Source organism: Hippichthys cyanospilos, chromosome 1, assembly GCF_059441005.1.
Source record: "Hippichthys cyanospilos isolate Australia breed blue-spotted pipefish chromosome 1, RoL_Hcya_1.0, whole genome shotgun sequence".
In the NCBI taxonomy this organism is placed as follows: domain Eukaryota; kingdom Metazoa; phylum Chordata; class Actinopteri; order Syngnathiformes; family Syngnathidae; genus Hippichthys; species Hippichthys cyanospilos.
The window spans coordinates 28,985,793-29,000,612 of NC_142369.1; the positions used below are offsets into that span (position 1 = coordinate 28,985,793).

At 42.3% G+C, this 14,820-nt stretch overlaps 1 protein-coding gene across 2 annotated transcripts in view; it reads right to left on the reverse strand.

Annotated features, from left to right (window-relative positions):
• Positions 1-14: 14 nt before the first annotated feature.
• rimbp2b (RIMS binding protein 2b) overlaps positions 15-14,820 on the reverse strand; it is a 91,909-nt gene continuing 77,103 nt past the window's right edge. The window contains exons 20-29 of one of the 2 annotated variants that reach the window (XM_088414707.1): positions 13,983-14,091; positions 13,378-13,503; positions 9,684-9,865; positions 9,196-9,364; positions 9,010-9,072; positions 8,635-8,738; positions 7,512-7,538; positions 6,966-7,037; positions 4,987-5,121; positions 15-2,816 (exon numbers count right to left, since the gene is read on the reverse strand). In XM_088414707.1, coding sequence (XP_088270833.1) covers positions 2,658-2,816; positions 4,987-5,121; positions 6,966-7,037; positions 7,512-7,538; positions 8,635-8,738; positions 9,010-9,072; positions 9,196-9,364; positions 9,684-9,865; positions 13,378-13,503; positions 13,983-14,091 — 1,146 coding nt within the window. In that variant the 3' untranslated portion in view covers positions 15-2,657. Of the gene's footprint in view, positions 2,817-4,165; positions 4,288-4,986; positions 5,122-6,965; positions 7,038-7,511; positions 7,539-8,634; positions 8,739-9,009; positions 9,073-9,195; positions 9,365-9,683; positions 9,866-13,377; positions 13,504-13,982; positions 14,092-14,820 lie in introns of both variants that reach the window. The other variant, XM_088414798.1, reaches the window with a different exon arrangement.

Consider the following 14,820-nt stretch of genomic DNA (forward strand, 5'->3'; position numbering starts at 1 on the left):
TCAATCAGGCATGCTAATGTTAAAAAATATCAAATTTATTTAGAAAAGATTGCACATGCACCTACACAGTAGTTTGAATTGTTCAATATAGGCTGATTTCTCTTCAAATAAAGCTAGCTCACATTGCAAACTAAAAGGTCTTCACACCATGAGAAACTCTTGCACTTCTTAATTATAAAGTGAATGTACAAAAAAGGCAGTTTGAAAATCAAATATAAACATTTATGAACAATTTACAAAAGAGCAACAGACACACAAAATGATAGGAAGCAACGTGGACTAAGGAAACTTGGTCGTAAGATCATAATATTCGACAAGTGGACACTATTTCATTTTGTCCTGCATACATTTGATCTTTCTTTTGGCAGCGTCGTACATGTGTCCCTTTTTTTTTTTTTTTTTTTTGGGTGGGGATGGAATGAGGGTTTCATGCCACGATGGTCATTGCACTGTTTTTAAATACAGTTTCTCTCAACAGATCGTACATTCACAACAGACTATATCAAGAGTGTAGCTATATGTAGATTATGCAGTTTTCAAAAGCTGCATCAGGGTTTGAGTCAGCATCAAAGTTCTCCAGTGAAGTGGGTTTGGGGCCAGGGTAAAGGAGCTGTAAAGAGGTAGCCTTTTGTCAGGTGGACTTCACCAGAAATCCAATGCCTAAAGTGATGTGTTCCCTCGCCACTCATCTTTTGCGCCCCCTGGTGCTTTGCGTGTTTTGTTTTAAAGAGGGGAGGGGAAAAAAAAGCTATTGCGGAGAAATGTGCTGTGGTTTCCTGCATGCCTAACCATGCACGCGAATTCCTCAGATGTCGACATTAAGTAGAGCTTGTAGCTGACCAAATGTGACACAAAAGCAAATTACACTCAATTCCAAATGATTACGAAAACAGTCTCGGTAGAATCTTCTCAAATGCTTTCTTTCGTCGCCGTCCTCTTCCTCCTGCTCCTGTGAGCTTCATGAAGAAGACTTGCCAGGTAATCTGTCAAATCAGCTCACGGGTTTCCTTCCTACAAGACCTGTGATTGGCTCCTGGAGCGACATTGACCAATGAGGGCAGGAGCCAAACACGTTTGACATGAGTGACAACTCTAACACATGGCAGAAGGAGAGAGGAGGACGATGAAAAAAAAAGCATTTGGGAAGATGATACCTAGACTATAATAAATTGGAATTGGACACGCTCTAGTTCAACATCTGAATGTGGCTACTCGGGACAACTCCTGCCCTCCGTGTTTCCCCGACCACAGCTAAAGGGTGGAAAAGGGAAAGGATGCTGAATGAAGTCTAATCATTTAAGATTAAAGTAATTATCTGCACTGGAGTAACCTTTATCTCACATATGTAAAGTACAGTGGACCCCCGGTTTACAACGTCCCTGCCTTACGCTTTTTTCATCTTTGGACGTAACCCGCAATTTTTTTTTTGTCCTCCCCTTTACGCCATTTCTTCCGCCTTACCACACATCCAACATGGCAGTCTGTGTGCGCGAGACATCCAACATGGTGTTCAGTGTGCGCTCATACGTCTATACACATGTCACCCCTTACGTCACTACAATGCTGGTCTGCGATTGGTCTGTGTCCAGACTCCCAAAGACACTGGTCTACTATTGGTCGGCATCACGGAGCCATGAAGATGCTGATCTATTGGTCGGTGCAAAGATGGCTGCCTATCTTGTTTGAGAGCGCTTTCAATATGGTATTTAATGTGCATTGTAGTGCTTAATTCAAACTTGAATTGGTTAGACATGGGCCCCAAGATTGCTGGTGATGTTAAACAGAAAAGTAAGAAGATGTTTTATATGGAAACGAAGCTGGGGATAATCAAGAAATACGAAAAAGGCTAAGCTAGCCTAGCCTACGCTCCTCTCACTAGGGAATACGGCCATAACAAGCTCATCACCCCACCCGAAGGTAAAGAAATTCTTAATTTTTTATTTATGATGGTATCTTAATTGTATACGTGTATATTACATATATACATAGTACTTAGTATACTATGTTGATACCAATTTTTAACATGTTTATACAGTTTTGATGTCTTTACCTGAGATTTTACACGAATTAGCTAACAGGTTTGGATTGCCCGCCATACGGCAAATTCGCGTTACGATCCCAACTGCGGAACGGATTAATCCTGTAAACCGGGGGCCCGCTGTATACACATTTTTCACGTTGAATCAATTTTGGTATCTATATACATGCATGAAAATTCTTGGGGGGGGGGGGGGGGGGGTAATTTCCATTTGGAATTACTCAAATGCAAAATCTGACCGAGGGCATTTACTGTAGTCTGGACTAGGGTTCCGCATAATTGTTTTAGACAACCCAAATGAGACGCCTGCGCAAATGTGTTCATGTTTGACAAGTCAAAAAAAAAAAAAAATAAGGCAGGTTTTGGGAGATTGGACCTATGAGATAAAAACGTTTCAGAGACCTTGTTGCTTAAACTGTGCTTTTTTTTAATTATTATTTTAGTTGGGAAATCCCTAGTGGTTACCATTATACTTGAACTGCTGACAAATGCACATGACCACACCTTGTACAAAAATGCCATACTTCCACTTCCCACAAGTAACTTTTCACGGATTCGCCGAAGTGAAACTATCAGTGGAGAATTGTCCGCCGCGGCTCAAAATCGAGGGAGTTGCCCGTTAACTGCGCCACGTAAGACTTTCTTCCTGCGGTGGTGCCATCCTTTTGTCTCTTTGGAGGTGCGCATGTCCAGCGGGACCCTGGTGGGACTGCAGGATGTGCGGATGCACTGTGGGATGCCCCGATCTTCTGGGCCGACCCCATTTGTCCCATGGAACCTAATGGGAAACCCGTAAGGGACAGTTGAGGGTGTTAAATAGCCAACTGTCGGTCACACCATCAGCGAGCTCAAGTTTAGCTCTAGAAGAACACTAGAAGCACTCTGAGGCCCTGCCAAGTACAAACATGGCTTGACTTGTTTCTGTATGAAGCTGCCCGCAGGAAAGAACAAGCCAGCGAAAGCATCAACTAACGTCCACACTTTAACAAGACTTTTCCCAAATAACGGCAGCTCCTTACACAAATACGTTTTGAGACAAGAGGGACATGGCACATTCACTTCTTAAATACATGTATTTAGAGAGACTGGTGGTACAACTGGGTTACAGAGAAATGACTGGTCACAATAAGCTAAAAGGCTTTTTCAAGTTGCACTTCAGGGAGACATATACTGTAGTACGTACAGATACACAGCGCTCATTGGGAGTTTCTTTCAGGACAAAAGAATCGACACCTCTGCATCACTTGAGGCTTCCTTTCGCCGAGAGGTTTTTCGGTGACGATCTGATTCCGGGTAAAATTTCGGGATGAACGCAAATGCGCCGTGGCGTTATGGGTAAGGAAACAAAAGCGTTTGAATGCACGTGTGCAAATAGTCAAGTTGGACATAACGCATTCAAAACTCTCTTCACAAATTCATCTGTAGAGGGTAGCTATATAGTGCATGTCAGGTTCATGAAATTTCACCTAAAAGGTGAAATTGGGAGTGGTGTGCGGTATTAACTTTCAACTTGGCTCTGGATGAATGGAAAACAATCGAAAGTTGTCATAGCCTCAAAGGGATGACCACCTCCGTATTGTCAATTTGTTTATATTCCCCGTTTAAGTTGTGATGGGAAGGTGTCCTGAAACTTAAGTCCGTCAAGTGTGATGCTTTAGAATTTAAAAATGTGAAGAAGTATTTGAAGAACTGAGCACGGTTTTTAGTCCATAGCTGTATTTAAGAAAAAGAAAACCTTTGCAATTCAAATGCTTTTTTGAAAATGTGTTTGCATAGACGTAGATTCTACTTTCTGCTACAGTGAACATATTGCGATTGCCAAGCGGGTTTTTAATGGGGTTGTGACAGCCGAGGGACGGGGACAGTGCAAAATCGCCTTTTAGCTTAGAACGAGTTACAGAAGGAGACTCGTTTGAGGAGACAAGACATCGTCATGTACAACACTCGGAGGAGAAACAACTGAAGATACCACACGTCTTGTCTAATGCATTGGCTAGGGCTACTTTCACCTAGCAACGCACCTAGCTTTTTTTTCTCTCTCTCTCTAAGCGGAGATCAACCCTTGCTCGCTCTACAAGTTATGCAGCATTAAAAAGGAATGACATTTAAAGTGTTGGTGTTGCATACCAGAAACTAAGGGTACCCATGTCATCTGCATTAGACCAGGGGGAGCGTAATCTTGGTATCCTCAGTTGCTCACTTACGTGACGGAAACACAGCCTCTAAGGTGTGAAATGAACACTCTTCTTCTGTTTTGCCAAGCAGGTGAGGAAAAGAAATAACAAATATATGTATATGTGGTGATGGAATTTCAATAATTGGCATGATAAACATCTCAAATTAGATACAGAAACATGTTGGCAAACTTTGTTTTTTTTTTTTTTTTAAATCGCCGTTTGAGCTGTAGACAATAACGCCACATTTAAAAAAATAAATACTTTTGATGGTCACAGGGGTTACATTTTCAGTAAAGCAGTATCCAAAAAGGAAAAAGTCATTCAGAAGCATGTACAAATGTTTTTTTTGTTTAAGAAAAATTTCAAACTTCATACATTGAATTTTTAAATCATGCGGGCCTACTCATTATCTTTAAGTATAGCAAGGCTAAGAACCTAGAGTCTGTTCAAAGACCAAAAGTGTTTAACTGCTGTTTTTTAACCAACAAAACCTTTACAAAGTTTAAACTTGAATTAAAAATGCTTTATAAATCATGTAGTTTTACCCGTTGCAGTTTTTAACAAATAAAAATATTTCTGCCAAGTATTAGTCTTAAAAGTTTTTATTGTCGTTTATCTTACACATCTATTTACACCATTAGCCAAAATGTTCTTGCACTTTGACCAATGAGACACGCCCGCACAAAAATTAACAACAAAAAAAAAGGGTGTGGATTGACGCAGAAGAGTAAACTTAATGACGGAGGCCTAGTACTGCGAAGGAGCATGTACCCTTTTGGTCTTTATCCGTGTGGGAGTGTCCTGGGGGTATCGAGAAGGTGAGTTTGTAAGAAAAACCTCGACATCATCAGGCACTTCTTCTAGAAAGTTGGAAGGAACTAGTCCATTGTGTCCGTTAAGCTCACCCTGAAGTAAAGAGTACAAGGTTATTTAGAGAAAATGAATGAATTTAAATAACATCAGTATCGGCAGTTAGATAATACACAATGAAATCGATTGAGTATAACTGATGGCTTTCCTCAAGGGTCTGTACTAGGCCCAAAACCAGGGGCGGGGAACCTTTTGACTCCAGGGCCACATAGGCTTCTAAAATTTGACACAAGCACCAGGGGCAGATGGATGGAGTGATTTCCTAATCCACCTCATAATAGAAAAACATGAGGGTATTTCAATAGAAAAATAACAAAAGCATTACAAAAATGTGATTCAAGTCACGTGTATTTAACTATTGAAATGACACGTCAAATGAAAATTCAACTCATTTGCAAAACTACATTCAAAGCACTGATGGTTCGCTATCCTTCAGGCAATTGGCGTCATCATTCTCCTCCTGAATGATAAGTTCTTCAAGTTTGGCAAACCGGATCGAAAAGCTTAAAAGGCCGCATTTGCCCCCCGGGCTGTAGTTTGCCCATGAAGAAAATAGATGTTGCGATAGCTACAGCATAGTAACGCTAGGCCCGATTATTAGGCACTCGTTGCCTTCTAATCATGGATGTTGATTAAACACGACACCAATCTACCATGTTAGAAAAATGTCCTTACTTCATGTCGTTTGGGTGTAATGTAGCGCCGATTGCGGTTGTGACTTCCAAATGATCCGGTATATGGCTCCGCGGTGGAGGGAAAAGTGTCACACATGCATCTCGGTCGTTCTATTACTGTGCTCAATTGTCTTGCTTATGAGGATAAAGAGATTACCGTATTGCCGCATGGACTTCAAAAATGGGAATCTATTTTCCATGTGCACTTTCAACCCAGTAGAGGGCGCCAGAGGCCGATAAAGGTCACGCTCGAAAAGTCACACGCACATCTTCTGCTTCCCAAATCGATGTTTTCCAAGTTTTTCTTTGAAACACACTTGATTCAAATGATCAGGATCATTATGGAGCTCCTGCAGAGCTCGCCGATGAGCTAAGCATTTGAATCGGTTGTGTTGCAAAGAACAACTTGTAAAACATGCAGGACACAAGTCCTTGTGGACTGGTGTATGACGGTTCAGAGCTAAAAGGATTTTATTCTCGTCAGAAAGCGCTAAAAAAATTAAATGACACCGTGGGATTTTTGAGGGGGTTGTCAGTCATTTACTGTATTTGATGGAGTAAAAGGGAAATAACTGCCTGTAGTACAGGTAAGAGTTTTGTCGGTGGAAAATAATCATTATTACAGCCACTCAAGTGCATCATTAACACACACACTCACGTTTGTACGGCTATACTTATGAGGACATTCATTGACGCAATGCATTTATTACTTCCTGATTCTATCAGAAATTATTTCTGCATTATTTTGCAAAAAATATTTTATGATTTTTTGTGTTTGTTTTTTCCAAATAGTGCAAAATACCACGATATAGATAAGGTTGCAAAGTTGAACAAATCAGATGAATTTGATCTTGGAACCACATCAAAAACGGTTTGTAGTATTTAGTACTTGAGTACATCACTGAAAAAAGGTTGAGAACCACTGCTTCAGAACAAGGTATACTGGATTACATTTCTCTGATCAGACCAAATATATTCAATCAATCAATCAAATTTTATTTATATAGCCCTAAATCACCGAAGTCTCAAAGGGCTTCACAGATGAAAAGAGGTCGTACAGAGACGTCTTTTCAGTATAAGGTACACAACAGCATCCCCTGTCAAAGCTCCCATATATTGTTTTCTTTTTTTTTTACGTGACAGTAAAAATGACGAATAAAAGAATGGCAGGATTGTTTTGAATGGAAACCAAAAATGGCTACTTACATAATAAAATCCATCTTCATCAATTTCCCCAAAGACTGTGATGACATCCCCAGCACAGAAAGTCAATTCGGCCTGTCGGAATGAAAAATCAAACGACTATTATACTTAAGTTACTGCAGACTTTGCAAAAACATCACATCTGTTTGGGGGGGGACGTGAAGTGTGTGAAATGCGTCCTTCTCCAAATTAATGTGACCCATCACATTAATGCACACCAGTGTTAACTTAGACGGGAGTAACTGAAAACACACATCATGTTGGGACTATTGACGAGAAGGTGGCGGCACACTGGGCAGGGCACATCTCTTCTGCGGCGTCCTTGAGGTCGGACAAACACTCATAGCAGTAGGTGTGTATACAGAATGTCACAGACAAGTTGACACAAAGAGCACAGTGAGGAGGGGAGAGGCTAGCTCGGACGTTGGAGCGCGGTTGGTATCGGCGACCGCCTCGGACTCAGAGCCGTGAACGCCGCCGCCTTTGCACCCCAACACTTAAGGAAGGCAAACACACAGACAGAAATGCATCCTCCTCGCCCTCACTCACCTCGTCGTCTAGTCTGTTGCCCTCATACTGTGACGGTGGGTGGGTGGGTGGGTGTGCCAATAGAAAGGTGAGAGTAAGTAAAAACCACGGGATGGAAAAAACACTTTGCGAAAACTTTCTAAAAGCGCTTGTGAGATTACAGCTACGTCATTTCACAAATTCATTTTTGCCAGCTTCAGAACGACACCATTGCGGCAACGCCGTAAACCATCCTCTCCTACGGTGCGCATGGCTAGAATGCGGGATGGAAGTGTTTTCTGGTCTAAGCAGCAACAACTGGGATTGTCAATGTTCAAGCCTGTAATTGTGACAAAGTGGACTAGCGCAAATAGTTACCATGGAAACAATACCCTTTTATGTCATCTTGGAGGACACCCCTATAATTTGCACAGGGTTCAGGTGGCTATATGTAATGTGACAAAAAGGGACCGTCTGCTTGCAACGGCCGCTTCAACCCAAGAGCAACACGCCAAAAACCGGATGGCTTGTGTGGAAGCAGAGTTCAAGTAGTTTTGGGTTCATTGCGATCGTTTTTCTTTGAGCATATTAGGGTTGCCAAAAGTTGCACAGAATAGAATAAAGTAGAATGCCTTTGTTGTCATTGTATAGCTGGCATACAAAAAGGTTGGTTTGATTGGTGCATATCAAATAAATATGAACAATAAATAGAATAAGTATTGTCGAGTGAACATCGTAGTTTCGCACAGTGCAATTGCTATTTTCAGTGTGTTCTTGTTTTGTTACTCAGAGCGTTAATTGCTCTGGGGCAAAAGGCTGCCTTTTAGCCCATCTTTTTTAAGATATGTAACCTGAGGGCAATTTTGGAGATGAATTGACATTTTTTTTTAACTCTGTTCTATTTACTTCCTGTGGCTGCTAAACTCTGCTTAACGCTGCAACCAAACTTAGAGGAGAGGCACTGGCACAAAGAGAGACAAATATGGCCATTCACAGTTTTATGAGCAAATGAGAAAATGGTGTGTTCAGTAAAATTGGTCTTTTTGTCCCCTTGATTTATTTGTGAAGATGCTTGAAATGCCCATCCGTTTTATTTGATAATTTTAGAAAATTCCTCAAAACCAGTGGTCACTTGTCACGTTACTGAAGTATAGAAAGACAGTACCTCAATGTCAATGTTTGGGGAGCTCTCTCTTGGATCATAGTCATACAGTGCTACCATTCTGCGGGTTGACATCGGATGCTGACGGCCACTCCGTCTGTTTCTCTCTGTGAACAAGTCATTAAAAAAAAACAAAACTTGTGAGACCTATGTCTCATTTTTAGAGGGTTGTAAATGTCGTCTGCATGGCAGGATCTCAATGTGAGTAAATGTCAGTAATGCTATGATGGATTGACTTACAAGCTCATTATTATTAGACTTAGCAGTAGTTGCGGTGCTGATAGTTGTAGGACGTAAAGAACGTGTTACAAATGCTGGAACCCCCGTAGAGTAATAAGATGACATGAGAAAACAGGAAGCAGAAGACAGAACACAGACCTCTCTTGGATTTTCTGGACCTGCGATTTATTGCACGGCCATCTTTGAAACGATCACAGTTAACTTGAGAGAAACGAGGAAAATGAAAAGTGGGAAAAGTAGAAGAAAAATAAGGAAGAGAGAGGTCAGCACCAGAGAATCATCTAAGAAGCAACATCATGTCGCTAGTGTGCATCATTTCCTCACCTAACTTGTCCACAGGAGTGTTGAGCGGGAGAAAGCCCTGTTTGAGTAGCTGGCCCATCATGTTACCATCCTCCGTTTGGATCTCAGAGACCATGTTACAGGGAATCAAACCCACTCGGTCTCGGATTTCCGCCCGGTAGAAGCCATCCGTGTCTTTATTTCCAAACACCTAAAGAGAAGAGACGTAGGTGACGGACGGGCAAGCTTAGTCAACGGTGGCTAAATCCTTCCATCTGGCATGAACAGGTAAATTATTATCCTATTAAAATAACATCAAAAGGCACATTTATGGATGTCAATACAAATTGTACACGGCTGCTTATATATAGGAACAGGAAGGCCGGATTAGACTTCAGGTTCGTACATGATGTACTTCTGGGCTTTACTGGTGTTTTGGTATTTATCAGTGAAATTCTCAAGGCAGATAGAGAAATAAAGTGTGAGATTTTGCTATTGGAAATGATGGAATCTCCAGGCCACGGCCTTACCTTGATGACCTGACCCTCCTTGAACGGAAGCTCCTCGTCAGCGGCGTCAGGGTTAGGAGACATGGACAGCGGGTCGTAGTCAAATAGGGCCACAAAGACACGTGTCAGCTCGTCCGGTTCGGACTCCTCAAAGTAATCCAAGGAGCGCCGTCCCCGTCCATGTCGGCGTCCGCCATAGCTGTCTGAAACAGAGAGGAGGCCTCTGCTGCAACTACCAGCCTTAAACAGCCACACTGGCTGCAAGGGCAATGAGAGCAGAAGATGTCTGTTTGTTAGAACTGACATGAGAGGATGTGACGTGCTTGTGTGCAAAAAGAGCCACACGCTGCAAAAATAAATTCCATTCAATCCAAATTTTAGATTTGACGGTGCGAACTTGACTCTTTACTCACACAATGCGCTCATCTTTGAGCGTGACATCACGGGATCAAGAAAATCAAGTTACATTGCTTTTGGGTGCAGAGAAAACTCAATGAGGTGGAAAATGAGGACAAACAGGAAGCGGAGAACGGGTGCTCATTGCTGTTTCACTGCCCTATCTCACAAAGGACATGTTAAAAGCATGCTTTCCTTGGTTTGGATATAACGAGGAGAAACTGCCTACATCCAGTGTGGGCAATAACATGCTTGTGTGCCATGTGTGATAAAAACTTGAAACAAAAAGGGTAGCAGACACCCATTCCGGACGTAGAAAACACATGAAATACCCTAATCGGCAACAGTCGACTCAAGGCAACTTGAATGCTCTTGTTTGTTTGAATTGTGGCTTACTGCCATTATTGGGACTCTGAGGTTTGGGCAGAGAAGGGCACAAACGTCATTGTCTACAGGAAACCTCCTTGACTTGCGTCACACACTGGATCGCAAGCTAGGGGCTATCTCCGCCATCAAGGACAAAGAAAAGAAAATCCCCGCCACTGACGATAGAAGAAGGAAGGAGCAGACTTTCGCTAGGAACCATCTTGCCAACTATGAGTACTGTATACAAACTGGGCTTTACCAAATATCCCGAGAAAGGAAGAGCCAATACACCCGAGCATGAAGACAGTAAGGAGTCAAAAGGGGGCGGACCCATGGATATCAGGTTTGTCAGTCTTGATTAATGAGTGATGAATGCATGACTAATTCAGGACCAGCGTTTTCACTGTTTTTCACAACAACGCCTTTTGGGCAGAAGATGAAACGTCTTCAACAAACAAGACTAGTCCAGTTGCCTTGATTCAACCGTTTACCACGGCCTGGATGACTGAGAAACTACACGGACATAAAATACCCTCGAAGTTCTCAATAACATGCTCGCATGCTCAATAGTCCTTTTAAAACTCAAATACTGGCAATATTCAGATACCTAAATTCCACGTAAGCTGGTGTGCTAGCCTGAATAAGTTCATATTTGGCTTTTAAAAACCCAAGTAAGACTCCCTATTCTAACCCAAATATGTTCTCATGTAAACGTACTCGAGTTACTTCTTTGAAAGGGGTATTGGTTTGTGTTGTGAGCATACTCTACCCGCGGGGAATCTGTGTCTTTTCGCCACAGAATTACTCATAACATGCTGCCATTTAAACCTTGTGGGAGTGAGTTAGACGCGGGAAAATACACTTGCTGATATCGGTTTTTCAGCTTCTCATCAATCATTATGTTAAAAGCTTGAATGGCAGAACAGTCGGCCTGCACGATTGGGCAGATACGAATGTGCGTATTGTCAAAACTAATGAAAAGCCTCTTGGATGATGGAAAATGTTGATTTATTGACGTTATCTATTACAGCACAAGAATGAAAGAGTCTGCAGCTGATTCGTCATAACAATGCAGTCAGTATAAGTGATTTGGGACAGGATATACTCTGTGTATTCTAAATACAGTGGAATCACTAAAGTTTGATGCCCATAGAGTTGCATTATCCAAAATCTAAGCAAATGTTTAAAAAATTAGAAACCTTTGACAAACGGATGACTTCATGTGAGACTTCACTGTATAACTCACATTACAACAGTTTATCAAACATTTTACTGTTAATTGTGTCACAGTCACACTTCCTTGCCTCCTCCTACCAGACTCATGCTTCACCCCGCACTAATATTTGAAAATACCGCTCAAAGATCTGTATCCGAGGTCGGGGGTCCCCAAACTTTTTATCACCGAGGACCGGTCAATGTATTTTTTATTGTGGACCGGTGGAGTGCAGATTCGAATATGAAGTTAAAACAAACATTAGCTAATATGTTATCCACAGTCACAAGTTGTTGGATCAACAAACAAAGTCATTTTTGGCATATTATCATAAATGACAACATTCTTACATAGGAAGTACAACTTAAAGACACTTCAGTTTTCACACAGTCATAATGTGTGTGTCACCGACATTGACTGCTCTCGAATCAAGCCACACCGTCCTTCCTCACTACAAAATGTAATATCAACAGTTGCCAGAGGCGTTGCCAAATGACAAAGATCAAGCTAAACAGAGCACAAACAAAGTCAAGGGATAACCCAATCAGTTCCATAACGTCGTTTTTTCAGGTGCGGCCCATGCGGCCCCGTACCAATTGATCCACGGACCGGCACCGGGGAGCAGACCGGGGAATAGGGACCTCTGTCCTAGAGGACCGGTGGGCTCGCGAGCGGGAAAAAGGATGGGTGTGTTCTCGCTGTGATTGAAAGCAGCGGTAATACAGCAGCCATATTTCAACTCCCAACTCACTAAGGAGGCATTTACGAGGCAGAGTGACTACGTCAGTTTCTCCAAGTGACGTCGGTAGTCATTGCTCATCTTCATGAGAAAACAGACAGCCAAACTGGCTGTTCGTGGTATCCCGATGTTTTAAGAATGTGCCACACAGACATTTTACGCCCCAAGCTTTCCACAAACATGCAGCGAAAAGTTAAAATAATGTCCACGTCAAAATAACGGTCAAAATTCTGACCACAATATGGTCATAATTTTAAAAACACATTATGATAGTAACACGTATGCCTTTGATAGTTTTCTATGTCCTTTACTGTGAGAAAAGGCGACCAGCACCTAGAAGTTCAGTTGTGAAAATAGTCACGCAAGAAGATCACTCTAAACTAAAACAGAAATGTCGGACCTGCTCCAAAGAGGAGGTCATGAAAGAAAGCATGAGTTAAAGAAAAGATAACAAGGTGGGCGAATGCCATTTTTTTACAACAAGCTGTCATATCAATTCAGTTCGGTTTGGAACTGTAAACCCAGATTAGTCTTCCGTTATGTGCCTTGATACCAGCCTTTTACACTGTAACTCACCAATGAATTATAAAAAGCACGGAACAGTTCTTCATATCAACTCTGGCTTTGAATCCATTCACCAACTAAATAAACTTCATTGTCTCTGAACTTCGGTGCTATAAAAAAATAGAAAGATCTAGTATTTTGGTGTACTTTAAGAAATGTCATCGTATTGTTAAACTGAAGAAAACTATTTTTCCAAGGTATTGCAATGCAGGGTGATTAGGAGGAGTTGGACGGTTTGGGTTTCTGTGGCTTGAAGGCGTACACGTGCAAAGTGAAGCGGCCGATCTTTCCCGTCTGTCCAGCGAGTTATGCTAAGTCAGTTGGCTAAATGAACCGGCATGCATCAAAGATCGCAGATGGCAACGCTATCACTGCCGTTCTTGGCCTTTTTCACGCATTGTCACGGAGAACTCTCGGCGAGAAGCTGCGTCACGTACCATATTGATCCTCAGAGGACATAGATGGCCATATCCTTCGTCGAGCTACACTGCCATAGTAAACATCCTTCTTGACGGGTGAGAGGTTCCCCTCACTCCCCTCACTGTTACTGTCCATGGTGATCTCTACAGAAGACACCAATCACAGCATTATGGTCAGAGAGTCTCCACACGCGCACACGCATCACACGGCCCGTCCGTTCATGCTGGGGGAGTTGGATGAAAAATGTTGTCCTAAGATGGAGGAGGTGTTGGGGAAGTGGGAAACAATAGGCAATAGGGACTCACTGTGGAGTCGTGTAAAACAGCAATGCTGGCACTGGTGCCGAGGTGACTTGTAAACACGACCTACTGTAAACACAGCTTAGGGATGTAACTTCTCGCAAAAACCGCGCATGAACATTTGACCAGTCCGGCTCATGGCGATGTATCTACAGGATGTGCAGACACCCGACATAAAGGGGCCAGGTGATGTCAATGCGCTATGGAAGTGATGTACAGCTCGGCTCACATGGGTAAGGGAGACAAATGGTATTGATCGCAACAGACAGCAGTGGTCCTCTAGGTGAGGATGGGACGTCTCCTCATTTGGCGACCTCACTAACCAATGGAAGGGATGGGCCGTCGCTGAGGGGGGGAGCCCATGTGAACCGGCCTCCGCCCTGTATGGTCCAGACGGTTGACATTTCCATGAGGTGGCGAGTTTCCTATGAGCTTTAGAATGAGAAAAGACAAAGAGTTACAACAATAAGGAATTTACGTCATGGAGGGAAATAGCATTTGAAACAGATAAAAAAAAATCCCACAAGATTGTGAAAACAACTCAAAAGCCATAAGAGCAAATGATCCAGTCCATTTGTCCTTAAGAAGGCTAAATTATAGAGAAAAAGAAAAACAATAAAGAAACAAGTAAATCAAATCAAGCCCCAACATAGCACCATGGATTGGGGTTAGGAGGACCACATGTTCAACTAAAGACCATTTGTTTGGTTTGTTTTGTTCTGTGCATGTCAGCTTCATACCAAGAAACAAATGATGATGGCGTTGCGAAGAATAACCGAGCTTCTGTTTTATCCCGAGGCTGGTTGCCGCGACAGTCGACATACTCTATGACAAAATCAGATTTTTCTTTCTTGTCATCGCAAGCACAAGCTAGGGTGGATTGACTTAAAGCGAGACTAATCTTATGTTAGCCATTTTCAGCTGTAAAACTTTTCGTCTACAACCAATTAGACAACGAAATGATGTTACAGGTGCATTTTTCCACTTGTCAAGAGAAAATGACATGCCATATTCTTAGGTAACAATGGCTATCATGTTTTTTGGCTTTAGTCGCGTGACAATCAAACACTGAGCTGTGATTGGTCGTCACCTGAGCCGTGAGCACACGTCATTTTTAGTCAACAGCAAGGGGAAAAAAAACGTACCCGAAAAATAATTTCG